Below are 16,061 nucleotides of genomic sequence, written 5' to 3' on the forward strand. Positions count from 1 at the left end.
TTTCCTTCTAAAATCCCAGGTTTCTGCAAATACAGAAGTCCTTGATGTGTGTTAATTCTTATCTTTCCTTCCAGTTTAAATTTGCCTGCTGTGGGGGCTTCAGTTGTTCACTGCCTGTGTCCCAAAACCTTCACACTCAATTCTCTGCCCTATAAGTCTTTCTTTTCATCTGTCCCATCTTTCATCAGTCCTGCTAGTTATCGTCAGTCTCTCTTGCCCCATTTATCTCTCCCAAATGAGTTCAGCTGCTTCCTGTGCCACCTTAGCTGCTTGACATCTCTTTGATAAACCTAGATCAAATTTTTCCTGCAAGATAGCAGTCCTTCCTGTTGTTTCACACCTTTCCTTTACATCTGCTGAGAGTTTTACTGCAGCTCCTGTCTCATCCTTTAATTTTAGGGGTCACTCAGCTGCATAAGAGATGCCCCAGTTTTATACCCTGAAAACCTGGCCCATTTGTACTTTATGTGCCTGAAGTGAATGTGTTTTAACATAACTCCTGCACAAATCTTTACAGGGTGTGATTAAATATGGGAAGTCAGCAGTTGAGTAGAGCGTGGAAGAACCAGTTAATTGAGGACTTCAAAGTGTGATGTTTTTACCATCTGTAAACAAAATCTGTATTGCAAACCAAAATTCTCTCCACAGCAATTCCTAGGTGTCCTTGGTAGAAGAACCAAAGCCCAGTGAAACGGGAGAAGGGGATCTTTCACTGATTTTTATCCTTTGCATCAGGCCCCTGATTTCCCTTAGCAATGATAAAATGATACACAAAGCTGGGACTGTACAACTTCCTTTTATTTTGTGTGCTTTTATAGGATATAAATAAATGACAAAATTACAAAATTTATAACTGGAAGCCCAAGCATATTTACATAAGTATTTGTTGCAGTGAGGCTACTATTTACTGTTCTCCTATACAATTTTCCTTTTGGTACCATATTTTTAGTGTTATTTTGTTTTTACTGTCAGTTGACTAAGTACATATCAACAGTGAATAAGCAAAAATATGTACAAGGAACTATTTTGTTCAAGTAAATTGAATACTGTATTAAAAGGATGTCATCACTCAGCGCTATGATTAGGTTTAACTAAACCATATACAATTATCAGTTTTAAACCAAGTTCAATTATCCATTTTTTGGAATATACCAACTGATGATTCTAACTGAAAAACCTCAGCTGGATATAAAATAATAATTAAAAAAACATTAAGACAACCACACAAGTTATCAATATCTCTATAATGAACTTCAAAATGATTCACAATTTGACTGGAAAGAACAATATACGTTAAAATGTCATTTTCCTCCTATAATGATATTTTTACTGTTATAATTTCAGTTCTACATAAATATACATCATGGTATTATACAAATACTCCACAGACATTAAAAAAATTAAAACACTTTAAAGAAAAAGTAAGTAAATCTTTTTTAACCAAATATTAAGCAAATGCTTAATTATTTTGTTTCATGAAAACATTTTTATTACTTTGGAATTTTTTTATTTTTCTTGCTGTTTTTATTTAGAAAATGTTTTGCAGTAGAATTTTATCAACACTCTTCCAAACAAGCTTTCTGTGACAGAAATCTTGATAACAAAATCCATATTTTTGACTTTTTTAGAACCACTGAGATTATTTTTTTTAAAAATACTATTAGAATTCATGGCTATAGCAATGTTGAACTGCATAAACTATATGTAGGTGTAGTAGAATGACCATTCCACTTGCATTCCAGACTTATCACACAGAACATCCAGTGCACTGATGCTGCAACTCTTATAATTTTCATAATGCTGCAATTGCAGTCATTTACTTAACTTTAAAATAAACAATATTTCTCATAATTAATCTGGCTTCCTTCCATAAATATTAAGTACTTCTCTTCCATAAAAATATTTAATAAATGTTTTCTGTGCATTAATACCTTTTTCTAACCATTCATAAAACTCTGATCCTTTGCTACAATGCAAGAGGTTCTTATTTCTGTAGAGGATCAAAGGACATCAGTGATTACATATAAAATCAGTGCACACAGAAATCAGGGTGCCTAATTTCTTGTCACTTTAATGAATTCTTTATTCAACACAGTTATTATTAATGAATTCAGTGGTTTCACAAACAATCTATTTATTAATTCTGCTTCTATTTCAATTAAAAACTGCCAAGATTTAAATAAAAAACCCAATCAAATACTCTACTCATAGGCAGCATTAGTATTAGTTTAGAGATATTTTGTTTTGTTTTTTTTTCTTTAAAAAGTAGAATTTTAAAATAAGAAATCAAAGAATGCACTGTGGCAGAGTCACAAGGGAGAACTGCACGAAAAATAAGGTTTCTCACTCCTCTTGTGGACTGTAATTTTAAAAGTCTTCAAATAGTGTCATTCTTCAGTCAGTGCTGCAGGAAGAAGAACATCACCAGAAATGACTGTCAGCCTTTTTTGTTAGTTACAAGGCCACTCATACAGTGCAGTCTTCCTCTCTGCTGGATTGAAACGTTGCCATAAAGGAAAGGCTGTGCTGTGACTGCTTGGCGTGCAAGGCACAACAAGGAACAGGGGGACAGTTTTGTATCAGAAAATTGTAGTTTCATACTTGGTATTAATGCCTCTTTTGGCCTCTTGTCCAGGTTCAACAATCCAGGGTAGATTCGCAAGAGTCTTTTGTTCGGATGGATCTATCTGCTTTAAGACAAATGCAAACATACAGACGGGTTACCATCTCCGTGCACGGCAGCTTGAGCAGAGGGTTTTTCTTTAAACTAACAGGGCAAATCCCGAATTGACAAAGTCGTACAGCAGCAAGTATGGTGGTGTCTACACTCCCATGTACTCATGGCTGCCTTCTTCTTCCTGTTGAGATCAGAGCTGTGTTTACCCCCAAGCTATAGGGCATCATAGTTCATTAAAGCCACACTTCATCCTGAGAAGTCTGTTCGCTAATGAGACAGACGATGGCATCAGGAAATGTTTCTACTTAAAGTTTTATGGAGGAAGATTCTGTGGCAATGGATGACAAAGTGTACAGTCATACATTGCCCCCCCCTCCCCCGCTTCCCCTCACCCAAGAATTAAGTGTCATAGAGTACAGTTCTCACGTTATAGTCCGTGAATACGATACAGTGTGCGGTCATTTTTCTCCTTTCCCTCCCAAATCACCCCGAGGCTGTGTTATTACTTAATTTATAATATTTTTCATAATTTTTTAAAAAGCTCTACTGTAAAAGAATATTTCTTTATCATCTCTACACTTCAGGAGGGCACTTTTAAGGCAATCAAAATGTATGCTTCAGTGAGCTTTGTTTCTTAGCAGTCTGTGATTAATACTGAAAAAGTTTATTGAATCCCAGATTAAAAAAAAACAAACAAAAGAAAAGGGTAAGAAAAGAAAAGAAGTTGCTTGGTCTGACAGGATAATTGTTAATTGATTTGGATTTGTAATTTCATTAGGATACATATGCCATGATTGTATACCAAAGAAGTTAAGTGATAGATTAGGAAAGTCCATGAAGCCTCAGAGTTTGAGAGGTATGCATTGATTAAACTGAATTAATTAAAGTTCAGTAATTACTGTAAGACACAAGACTAACCAAGCAACATCTTAATCTGGAGAAATCTTAAATAAGCAGTTGTTTGAAATGGCTGCCAGTGCTGTGGTGACACAACCCTGCCAGCTGATGAGCAAGGTGGCATGATGGAGCATTTCTGACTCAAGTGGTATTTTTATTTGTACAGCTTCTAGTATATAAACTCTTAACCATATAGCTGAATTTTGGGGTTTTTTGCATGCATTACTACCTTCTACTTACCACTGACTTCCGAATACTAACACGTGGTTTGGGAATAGGTTTAGAGGGTTTGTTTTCAAAGCTTTCAGGAAGGGTTGAAGAATGACCCCCTTTTCGTGCCTGTAGTGCAAGCTGATAGGCCACCTCAAATGCTTGTCCTAGTGTAAGAATGATTTCATAAGCTAAATTCTGGAACAAAACAGAAACAGTTAAAAATGAGGTGAGGTTGAATTATTGTCAGATGCATGAAGTAGGGTAGTGATTTGCAATGCAAATAATTAAAATCATGCTGGTAAGAGGTTCCTCAGTCTCTGCGATGTTTACATCTGTCATTTGATTTCTCATTGATTAAAAACTATCTAAAAGTAATTTATTGTATTGAGAGTAATTACTTCTAAACCCCTTGAAAACATCTTACCAAACATGAAAACATGAGTGGGCGGGTGTGTTGTCATCTCTTTTTAGAACAAGTACATTAATCTTCCCACCTTCCCAACTTATTCCATGTCTGCTCTTCTCGGGATCCAGCCCCTCTTGCACTGTTGCAATGTGACATTTGGCCTCACTCTATTTCAGAACTCCTGTGCCGACCCGTCCTCCTCCAGAGCCAGCAGCCTGACGTGCTGCTTCCCCGGGCACACGCCTTGGGGTGCTCTGTGCTCACCAAACAGCACAGGAAGAGGCTGCAGCCTGGGCATGATGCTTTCAAAGGGACAAAGAGCCAGGGCTGGAAGTGTGTACTCCTACTGACAGATACAGTGCAGGCAGCTGTGTGTGCAGGTGAGTGTGCCACTTCAAGTGTGTGCTGCAAGCCCTGGGGTAAACCTTCTCATGGGTTTGTTTTCTAGAAGTAAAATTGAGCTCAAATAGTTGTGTAACAATATTCCTTTAAGCAAGTGAAAGGGAGGTTAGTGGGCATAACCAAAAAAGTCAGGCTATTATGCCTAAAACCAGTCCAGTGTTATAGGTGGAATACTTTAAATCCTCTTTGAATATGGGGAAGAAAACCTGTTGAAACATTTATAATGCATGAATGAGGTATCAGAGAGGTTGATATAAATATCTTTCCAGTACAGTTATACATGAATGAAAAAGCACTGGGAGTTTCAAATTTGACCTTAGTCTAAATGGCAAGTATGGTAAATCCTATGGTAATTTTTCTTCAGGTTTGTGGGTTTGTTTTTGTATATTTATCTTCAGGCTCCTACTGGAGCCTATTTCTGGGCTACTAACTCTGCAATAATGTTTAGAACCCCTGCAGAGCAAAGGCAAGCCTGTTGGCTTGCTTCCATATGATGTCCTACAGCCCCCTTGGAATAATTCATAAATCTTTGATATGATTCAGCTGTTACCCTCTCCTTTCTCAATCTCCATAGCTTATAGTAGGAAGCAATTCTGCATTGCTTTGAACCTAGGTGATCCCTTAAAATTCCCAAGTTTCTGATGCTTTTTCAAATGAGTTATGTCTTTACTAATGAAGTCTAACTGTTAAGTTTGCAGAAAATGAGAAACCAATGCAATGCACTTAGAAGTACACTATTTTCAGCCACTTCGATCATTAAAACAAAGTCAAATGGACAAGCATTGTATTTCATGCCTTATACTTTAATTTCCCTGAAGAATTTCCATTCCTTTTTTATCACTCATGTATACTGATATAATACAGGATAAATTTGGCATATTTTGCTCATTATAAGAGCTTCTTATAAAGGTGCCAGTTCTGCTCTGTGTTAGGTCAGACAGAAAACAATTATACTCCTGCACTGGGACTTGCTCTCTGCTGTTACGACTACAGTCACAAGAGCAAGCCAGCCAAAATTTTACAACTTCCCAAATAAAAATGTCTGCCTGATTTGATAGCTGTAGTCTCCAAATTATCTCCCTTTAAACTTCAAGGGAAACTGTCCAGAATTGAAAAACACTGAGGCTGCAGTCTGTCAATGGAATAATAAAAGAAAAACTAAATAGCCTGTTATAAAGTGCTCTGCCTTTTAGCAGAATTCTGGCCAAGGAATTAAGAGCAACAGATTATAGTTGTTAAAAATGTAGAGAATAATATAATTTGAAATGGAGTGTAATTTAAGTGGGATAAGAATATTATTCTAAAGAGAGGTGTCTTTAGAATCAGCTGTCATGACAGTAAGAGAGTGTACTAGATCATGATGGCATTGTCTGCAGTAGATATTATTAATATTACCAAGGAGTACATCAGCAGGACAAGAAGTAGGAATGGCTTGTTGGAGAATATGCAGGCTGCAATACTAGTAGGACTGAAAAAATACACCACCCAGCTTGGCATACAAAAGATCTCTGAGATAAGCCTGAAAATTTGGGAGATAGGATCAGACTGAAAGTTTGCCATACTGAGCCATACATTTAGTTTATGTCCTGAATCTTGTATAAAGCCACTATTATCTGTTTACCTTTGCTGTCTGTAAAATGAAAAAAAACATGCCTGCCTGGGACCTGAAAACCATAAGAAATATGTAACTGCTTCTCTGGTTAATAAATATTTGAAATATAGAGAATAAAATAGAACATTCACTGTTCTGTTCAATATTTGAAATGCAAAATGAAAACCATAACTTGTACATAAATTTCATACGTTGTATTCTGTGGTAGAGCCTTGACAAAGGGAAGTCTGCAAATGGAGGCAAGGATGGCTTTAAAACTGTACCTTTTGAAATATTTAAAAGTTATCTGAAAAAAACCCCATAAGTAAATAAACTTGGTTTGAGGAATTTCCCACCTGTAGTACTGGGAAAGGATTATAAGGACCAGAGTTGGTACAGATTCTTGCAGGGGTTGTGTTGGACAGGTAGGAACAGGATTCCCTTCAGGACAGGGGTGGAAAAGCACACCAAAATCCATTGTGGAAATACTTCTGATGGAATGAAGAGATTACTTGAACTAAAAAAAGCTCAAATAAGTTCCAAAGTTCAAAAGCACATGGCACAAAAGGAAGGATACGGGTCTCCCTCTCCGACAGATGCTTAGCATGGATGCTGTAGAGCCACTGGCTGCTGTAGGAGACACTGACTTTCACAGCACCCCATCAAGCACCTCAGAAAGGAGAGAGAAAGGCCTGTGGTGTTTCCCAGGCTGCTCCTTGCCTGGTAAGGCAGAGAGGGAAAGTGAGTAAGCCAATGCCTGTAAGCAACAATTTCTGGGAGACCAGGAATGAGGTCAACTGCCTTGTTTGCCAGGCAAAGCTCCAGTTCAGAGCCCCAGCCCAAGTCTGAGTCAGGATTCTTCAGCTTTAACTCAGCCAACCTATTACAATAGCTAATAGTTTCCTTACATTTTAACTGACTTTTATGTTGTCTTCTATTCATAGGGGCACTGTGCAATGAAGGATTATCTGATGGAAATTACTTTGGGTATCTCCAATACACAAACCAAAAATTGATATAGAAGCTGTGTTGTTGGTTTGTTTCTCCAGAGGGAATCCTTCACTCATAGATTTAAAGCTGCTTAGTAAGAGAATGAAAATTAAGTGGATCTCAAACACTGAGCAATAAATCCTCTTTTTCCCCCAAACGTTTTCCCCTTCAATATTCTGTAATAATGTCTGATATTTTTACGATTTAGAATTTTAACTTTGAGTTGAAGTTAAATGTACAGTTACTCCTAAATTGTATCAGTCATGCTTGTCATTGTATGTCACTACACTAAAATACTTCCCTACCTATAAATAAATCATTCTTGCCCACATTTCCTGAGACACTGAAGGACCTGAATGGTTTTTTTCATAACAGTCCATATATTGTATTACCAAAATATATATGCTTTAAAATGCCTTACATCATATTGTGGATTTCTACCATTTTAAACCTCAATTTTCTTAAAATGATTGTACTTCTATCCATTGGCAAATGGGTAGAATTGTTTCTATTAACAAATGGGATGATCAGTTTGACATGAACATTAGGCATTAAATAGAAAATTTAATTCACAGTATTCTTGCACTCTGAACATCTAGCTAGTTTTTATAGAGCTTGTACTTGCGTCAAAAATGCTAACTCCTGAGGAAAAAAAAACAACACAAAAAGAGGATATTTGAGTAGGTAACACCCAACTGAGGATTAGGTTGCAGGAGAAAACTAAGTTAAGACAGTTAAAGTTTCTGCATTTCTTAAAATAGCCATTTAAAGTACTTGGGATATTAAATGCTCCTCCTAAGGTACAGGAAGTGGGCAAAATGTAATTATTCCTGGATCACTTTTCTTCCCTTGCCAAGAAAGGAGATAAATTTCATCTGCAATATCTGAGTCTACATTTCTGCTTGATTACTAAACCTATAAATGAAACTGCAGTACTTCAAAACCATTAAGTACAATTTAAATAGACCAGGAGAAATAATAACCTCACTCAGTCTAATTTCAGTTGTTCACACATCACTAAAACTTATATAATGTAGCATCTTGTTGATCATTGTCTATTTATTTTTAACAAAATTTCAAAGTTTTCCTACTCCCTGTGGATACTAAAATGTCAGCAGGGAATTTAAATAACAAAAGCACTCAACCAAACTGCTAGAATTCCTCCAACCTACCTGTACATCTTGTTATTTATATTCTCCCACACACTATTGCTCTGCATGTTGACTATTTTCCCAGTTCCAAATAAAAAGCTTCAGTTCAGGTACCCTGTTCTTTTGATTTAACTTATTTATATTCATAAGCATGTTTCAAGAATTCATACACATTATATTCTATTAAAATATTTTTTCTTGAATGATTTTGAAGTTTTAATAGCACCTTAAATTTCTCTTGTGCACAACTCAGAGAGTAAGTTTTCTTGAAAGTTTTGGACTATAAATCTTAGTCATAAAAACTTTAGGCACTACTTAGTTCACCAAGTTTAACTGAAAACTTCATGACTGATTAATTGATATGTGTTCATGATTTCTTGAAACCATAATAGTTTGTGCATCCCCACCAGAAAAATATAAGTATAGGAAGAAATGACAAATTTTCCACCAATATAACAGGAGCTCCAAGGACTTTTGATAAAGCAAATTTGAGATATGTAGGCAAAAATTACAGAACAAGGAAATGAGAATTAAATAATTAATTTGCTACTTTCAAAATAAAGGCAATCTTTTGGTGTGTACTGAGATTTCAGAATGGCCGGCCAAACATACTTGCTACAAACTTTTGTAAGCCTTACGCTTATTGCTTAGGTTATAAGAATTATATGTCCACACTTGTATGAAAAGCTATTTGCTTTTATACAGTGAACAGCTGAGGTGACAGAGGTGACTTATTTCCAGTGGGAAATGAGATATCAAAGAAAATCTTTGCTCATCTCCAGAAATGTCCTTTTGCTATCCCCTAGCGATCTTTTCCTAGGGTAAATTAATGATGGCTTCCATTAATCACCCTTAATATATCCTGAAAATGTTTTAACAGAACTAAGTATTACGAATAGACAGAACTATTAAATGAAATATCATCTATAAACTGACCACATCAAACGCAGTGAATACGTGGCAGTAGTGGTGATTAGTCTTCAAGTCTTTAGTGATGTACGCAAATGTAGAAAGGTCTTCAGGGTCTTGTGCAGCACAGGAAATGTTACGGATTTCATGTTCGGCAATAATATTCTGTTTTAAAAAAAATATTTTCAATCAATTTAAGAATTACATTTAAAAGAGCTGTAAAAGGTGTGGGTTTAGATTCACATTTGCGGTGATCTACTGTACCAAAGTATTTCAGAAATGTCCTGAAAAGAAGAGATTTAATATACCCCATGTAAGATAATACACAGATATTTGGAATTTTGATCCTCTCCAGTTGCCAATCATCTGGTAGGAAACCATTATGTTCTAGATTCTTCCCTATGAGACCACTTGTGCTTTGCAGTTTATTCAGGTGCCTTTGACAGAGACATCATTCCCGGCACACAGGACACCACTTCATAAGATGCTGGTCTAGTGCTCCAAAACTGTATTAATAGATACAATTTCAAAGCACTAGACCAGCATCTTATGAAGTTCCTGGGCTTTTGTATAAAGATCAAAATGGGACACTGCTTCAGTCTACTGACAGACAAGATCTGGTGAAACCCAGCAAGCTCAATAGCCAGCTTTTTGTACATGCTATTTGACAAATTTTAGCAATAGTTCCTCAGGATAAAAAACCACCAAACACCCCTTATAATTGAAACCATGAGAAATTTAAAGGATTCCAATTACTAAAATGGTAAGTACAGGAGGATCTGGCAGCTTATCTTCACTTCCTGACAGCAGCATCCGTTAGGAGAGATGTAGGAAAATGAAACCGTTCATGCACCAAGCGACACTACATGCAGCAGCCAATGTAAGCTATAGCACAGTACTGGGAGAGAGGTGGGGCCTGTCCAATGCAATAAAAATAGCTGTCTTAAAGCTTTGAAGAAAATGATGAATACTCATTACATAAACTGCTGATGTGTAATTACTGTGTTCAGGCCAAAGGAACCATGAAGCCAGAGAAGATACAGCAGAGTGGCTTAGGATTAGGCCTTGCTTCAGCAACACATATGTTTCAAATGGTTTGCTTAAAGAGAAGAATGATTCATTCAATAGGAATTTACTTAGGAGTTAGTTTATATGATTTCTTGAATTATAGCCCTGCTGGCTGTAGCTCTGGCACTTCCACAAAAGCCCACAGTGACATATCCTGCTGCAGCATGACATCACTACCGCATCATGGAACAGGTGACACCTGTAGTGTCCCAGTTCCTTAGACAGCCACCACTTGCTGCTGCCATGGTGGCATCTGTCCAAGTTAAAACAATCTCTGAGCATATCTGGTTTTCCCGCACCGCTCTCTTATCCTTCCTACCTCATTTCCTCCACCTCCTTTTTTAATTGACTTTTTTTTAATACATGCAACTAAATTACTTCAGGTGCTTTGCCATATCTTCTCTCATTTGCTAAATGGAAACTTTCCCCCTTGCATGTAGGTGCCAAGTTAACGAAAAGAAGTATTAACATATCTAATTGAAGAAATCATGACTTAGGAAAAATCTTTATAAAAAGCATACCAAATTTCAAAGTATGGAAAAACTGAGATAAGGAAACTTTACTGAAGAAAAGAAGTAATCCTCTTAAATTGTTGCAACATGCTTGATTATTTCTGTTTAATGCGTTATTCATAAAAATTACAAAACCAGTACTTGTGTTTCAATATATTCCAATTTATAATGACATGTATAATCTCTGCTCAACAATTGCTTGCTTTTTATGTTACTTGAAGCACTTTATTTTCTTTGTTCTCAAATTGATAACTTTTACCATCAATAAAGATTTTGACGAGAATTAGAATTATACCAAAACCAGGGATTTAGATATCCACAGACGGAAATGTAATGCACTGTCATTGATGTAGTGTTGCCAAAATTGTAGTTCAGAAAGCAGAAAGAATTCATGTTTGGAAGGTGTCAAAATCATATGTGAAGTATTTATGCCAAATCATGAGCCACAATGTAATCACCTGAATTTATGCAGCATAAATGAAAAGAACTCTGCTATGCTGAAACTTTTTCTAGGTGACTTGGAGTTGACACAGGGATTTGCATTAATTATTTTAATGTTTTAATTTTAAGTCAAGTGAATTTTAGAAACATATACATATCAAGTCTGTTTTGGATAATATAAAGTATCCCTAAACAAAATATTCTGGATAAAAATTGGTAGTGAAATTGAGGTTTTTTTCCTAGCTGGTCTAGGATGTCCACTGTGATCTCCTTTCAAAAGTAAACATTTTTTAGTCCATGAGTTTACTGTGCCCTACTGTCACATTTCAGTAGACCATGGTCTTAATCTGTAGGAAGTAGAAGGTTATGAACCAGCTTCCTGCTCTGGGTACACTCCTCAGACACTGACTGACACTGTACAGCTGTTCTAAAAATTGTCTTTCAGTTTGGCAAGACAAACCTCCAGTGCTTCTCAAAAAGTGGGGAAGATGAAAGTAATTTCTGGTTCTGCCAAGGAAATACCTTGGAGAGACCAGGTTTTTGCTAAGCAGCCTTCCTTTTGCTTGCCTAACTCATGCCAGCCAATCCCCCTTCTGGCAGAAATCACCCAGAAGTTAGGGTGAGCTGTGAGCCATGAGAAAATTCTGTGAGTCTGCTTTTTCCTAAGCAGTAATTTCTTTCTGGCCTCACTTGCAAAGAAATGGTGTCATGCCAAGCTTCAAGGCGCCACTGAAATAGCTATCGTGGAATGAGGCCGAGGCCCCTTCGTCACCTAAAACTTTGCCTGCTATGACTGGGAAGACAAATTCTTAGCTTGGTGGCATAAAGGAAAAGGATGAGCAGCCATGAGAGCTGAGTTTTCAAGCACAGAACTGCTAGCTAGTTTTGTTTTTATGCTAGTAAACTATGCATTTATTGCTAAGTGCTGCTCAGCACCATCAACTATAAGCTCATATGGAAGTAGTACAAGTCTGGATAGGCTCTCACCTTAGGGCTAATTGGTTTGGGTCTTGAAGGAATTGGGAACAGCACACTGTGGACAAGGATGATAACTGCTTCTGGGAGAGTTGCAGGCTATTACCAGGTTTTTACAGAAGGGAAAGGTGGTGCAGATTTTGAACTGGAGAGAAAGCAATCTACCACTTGAGAAAAAGCATTGAACTGTGGCATATTTAACTCCATCAAATACATCTGTTGCACTACTAGGTTTCAGTGGGACATCTAGAGTCATCTAATGCAATTTGCCAAACTTCTTTCAGGTTCCATTTTACATAAGACTCCATGCACTGTGCAAAGAGACAGAAGAAGCTCCTTTTGCTCTCCTGGGATTTTTTGTAAACCTAAGGAAACTGCAGTTACATCCTTTATGCTACAGAGGAGATTTAAGAGCTGAAAACAGCATTATCCAAGTTGGAGTTAATAGCATTACAATGTCCTGATTTATGCCCTACACATCACAGAACATAAAAGGAATGAGGGTTGTAGAAACTCAGTTTTGAATCAATGGAAGGAAAAAGGAGCAGACAGGAAAACCTGGTCTCTCTGCTCTGGCAAATATGCCAGACTTGAAACAACAGTAATTTCACCTTTGTTTTTCTTTTATGTCATCTTCTAACTCTAATTATGGCTTCCAAACTCTACCAGAAGTTCACAAAACTGCTTCCATCTGTCACTTAAAACACAGTTCTTGTTAAACTTAAAAACGGATTGATCTGGCAAGTTTGAAGGCTACTGGGTTAGGTGTACTGTGTGCTCTGAATGTTCAGCAGCACAAAGCTGCGATAAACATTAACGTGGTCAGGTAGCTGGGTTGTCAGATATATTTTTTATATTGCTTAGTCAGTTTTAGTCACATAGCAGAAAAGATAATTTCTTTAATGTTCATATAAAAGTATCAGTATGGATTGTATTTCCATGCCATTTTAGACATAAAAAGAAGAGAAATTAATGCAGTACTTTACTTCTCTTTACAGAGCTTGTACATTTTACTTTGGCTAAGCAATAATCCATTGCTCTATCCATCACACTATTCTCTGATCTCTCAATTTCTGCTTTTGTGGCTTTGGTTGGGTTTTTAAGATTTGGATGTATTTAGAAAGTAAAAAACAAAGCATAGGAGCATTGCCACACAGAAAGATGAAAAAGGAATAGCAACTATTAAGAAGCTGTTGCAGTTCAGGTAGTTAAATGGCTAGGATCAAGAAAACAACTCACAGAGAGGCTGTGGTATTTGATTGTCTGGAAAGGACATTCAAGGCTTGTGCTCCTTATTCTTAAAACTGCTGGCCCTGGATAAAACCGCTTCTTTATTGAGACATCATTTTTTAAAAATCAAATTATATTAATGAGCATGTATATATATATATATATATATTTTTTTTTTTTTTTTCTACATATTTATGGAACTGTATAGAAAATAATATGGTAAAGGATTCCACAGAGGCTCCCTGCTGAATGTCTTTTGTGATAAGCTTGCATATAGGAACAGAATGCTGGACACAATGTTCTCCAAATAAGCCATTAAAGCTGCTTCACTTGTCCTCCAGACTGAGTTTCTGGAGAATGACAATTACATTACATCCATTTTGGGCAAAAGACAAGGAAAAAAAGGGGAGGAAAACACAAAGTGCAAATCTGTCCCCTCTCTGGCCTGGCCTTCATAGGTATTTCTCCTAGTTGTGAGAAACAAAAGGCAATATTCCATAATAGCACATACCTTATTTGTGGCATCAATAAATTTGACTCCCTTGTAAGAGACAGACAGGACAATGGTTGGTACTTTCTTCATCTGTTCTGTAGACTTCTGAAATTAAAATGAAGATATTATTATTCTTAGAGTTGTGTTGCATTGCAATAACAGTGCTCTCTTATTCTGATTAAATACCTAAGCTAAACAAATATTTTACTTTTTATTCAGCTGGCTGTGCTCTGGGTTTATGCTCTCTTGTAGTTAGAAAACTAAAATAGCTTTACATTAATTGTGAGGATAGCAAAAATTCTCCTTTTTTTCTAGCACAATGGGAAGAGAATAAAGTAACTTTTCCAGGGTTAAAAGACCAGCCATGCAACCAGTGCTTCCCAAAACGTGTGTGTTCAGGACACCTATCTGATATGCCCCATCCACTGCTGCCTCCCTCCCCTTCTCCTGCCCTTCCCAGCTGGAAGAATCAACACCACAGTAGTTCTTGTAGTACCATTTCTTTATTGAAATTAATTGTTATTTAGAAATATTTCCCCGTTTTTCCCTTCTTTGCAGCTGTATTTGTGACATGAGCTATCCTTGCAGCCCGCTAGGCCTGTCAGTCAATCTGTCAGCCCAGCGCTGTATCTTGTCAGTCTGGCTGTCTGCACTTCCAGCGCAGCTGCAACTGGAAGCTGCTTTACACGTGAATTAGCACAGAGACTTATTGTGAATTCCCTCAGTGCCAGGTTCTCCTACCTACAGTTCATGCCCTCCTATAAGATTGTTTTTCCTTTTATGCTAGGCTACTTCTGTGTGCCTTCAGTGTGATGCACACAGCAAACATATTTCCTGCTGAACAGTCTGGGAAAATATTTGGGGCAGATTTCAGTTCTCTGCAGAAAAAAAAAAAAATTCTTCAGTTTAAATTTACTAGAACAGCCCCAAAACCAACCAAAAAAAACCCCCAAATGTGGCATAATAGTTTGTAACTGATTTGAATTATTTTAAGGTTGACGACCATGATAGACTAGACTATTCTACACAAAACTTACTATAGTAACATTCAGAAGATGCTTATTTATGGGACTAACTGCAAACAATCACACAGATCAATCAAATATTTTCCTGAGAGGAAATGAACTGTTGACAGATACAGGTAAACATGAAGAAACATCAGCACACAGAAAGAAAGTGTAAACACACTGAAAAGTCTAGAACTGGCGCATAGGAAAATCATTAAAGCAGCTGAACAAAAGTAGCAGTGGTGGCTTTATATTATTCAAAAAAAAGCCCAAAGAAGCAGAGATAGAAACTTGAAAACATGATTTGCAACTAAAAAAAAATATGTTCGAAAAAATAGGCAATGCTAACGCTAGACAGCAAAATAAACAGAAACTTAAAACAAAAAAATGCCCTGTAATCATGTCTCCTTATTGGCTCTTGATCCTCCCAGAATCAAACAAGGCTCCATTTTTGTTAGCATAAAATTCAAAGCTACAGATCCAGCTATGCTCTGCAATTAGTGTCCATGCCACGCAGGCTAAAACCTCTAAACAAAGTTTCAAGGAGAGCCCCACCCATCTGTGTAATAGAGAGGCTTGTTGGATCTCTCCATATGACGAGAGACTTGAGACAGCGATCAAGTGTCAATTTATCCCAGAGAAAACTCCTTTCATCCTGAATGCTGACCACTTTTGAGAAATAAAAGCTTAAATGGTAAAACATCCTGAAGAATTTTAACAAAATCTGAAGAAAGACACTAATCTGATTTGCATGCCTCTGAACTGAGTGGAGAAAGAAAAGGTATCCTTGCCAAAAGTAGAGCAAGCAGCTATCTGTGTTTATGTGTGTGTGTGTGTCACTTTAACAGATCTTTAAAAAGATCTTTTCATAAAATTCAATTTCAATGCACAGAAAGCATGACAGTGATTGTGCAGAAGCTGCAATACATACATCTCTCAGAATAATAAGCAATAAACACCGCCTATGCTCATACTAGACAAAATAGCCACAAATATCACAATATCACTTTGATCATCTGGCAAGGCAGCAATCATTCTACTTCTGTCCTTTCACTTTAGTCCAACAGCCACACACAAGAGAGCTTTCTTTTCCATTTTG

General features: G+C 36.9%; 1 protein-coding gene across 19 annotated transcripts in view; it reads right to left on the reverse strand.

Annotated features, from left to right (window-relative positions):
• Positions 1-777: 777 nt before the first annotated feature.
• Positions 778-16,061, reverse strand: part of ANKS1B (ankyrin repeat and sterile alpha motif domain containing 1B) — a 404,826-nt gene continuing 389,542 nt past the window's right edge. For 12 of the 19 annotated variants that reach the window (XM_030262159.4, XM_030262179.4, XM_030262150.4 and 9 more), the window contains 4 exons: positions 13,974-14,060; positions 9,264-9,401; positions 3,815-3,982; positions 778-2,690 (listed from right to left, as the gene is read on the reverse strand). In XM_030262159.4, the coding sequence (XP_030118019.4) occupies positions 2,580-2,690; positions 3,815-3,982; positions 9,264-9,401; positions 13,974-14,060 (504 nt within the window). In that variant the 3' untranslated portion in view covers positions 778-2,579. Of the gene's footprint in view, positions 2,859-3,814; positions 3,983-9,263; positions 9,402-13,973; positions 14,061-16,061 lie in introns of all 19 variants that reach the window. The other 7 variants (XM_072923255.1, XM_072923243.1, XM_072923254.1 and 4 more) reach the window with 3 other exon arrangements.

This window comes from Taeniopygia guttata, chromosome 1A (assembly GCF_048771995.1).
Source record: "Taeniopygia guttata chromosome 1A, bTaeGut7.mat, whole genome shotgun sequence".
Taxonomy (NCBI): domain Eukaryota; kingdom Metazoa; phylum Chordata; class Aves; order Passeriformes; family Estrildidae; genus Taeniopygia; species Taeniopygia guttata.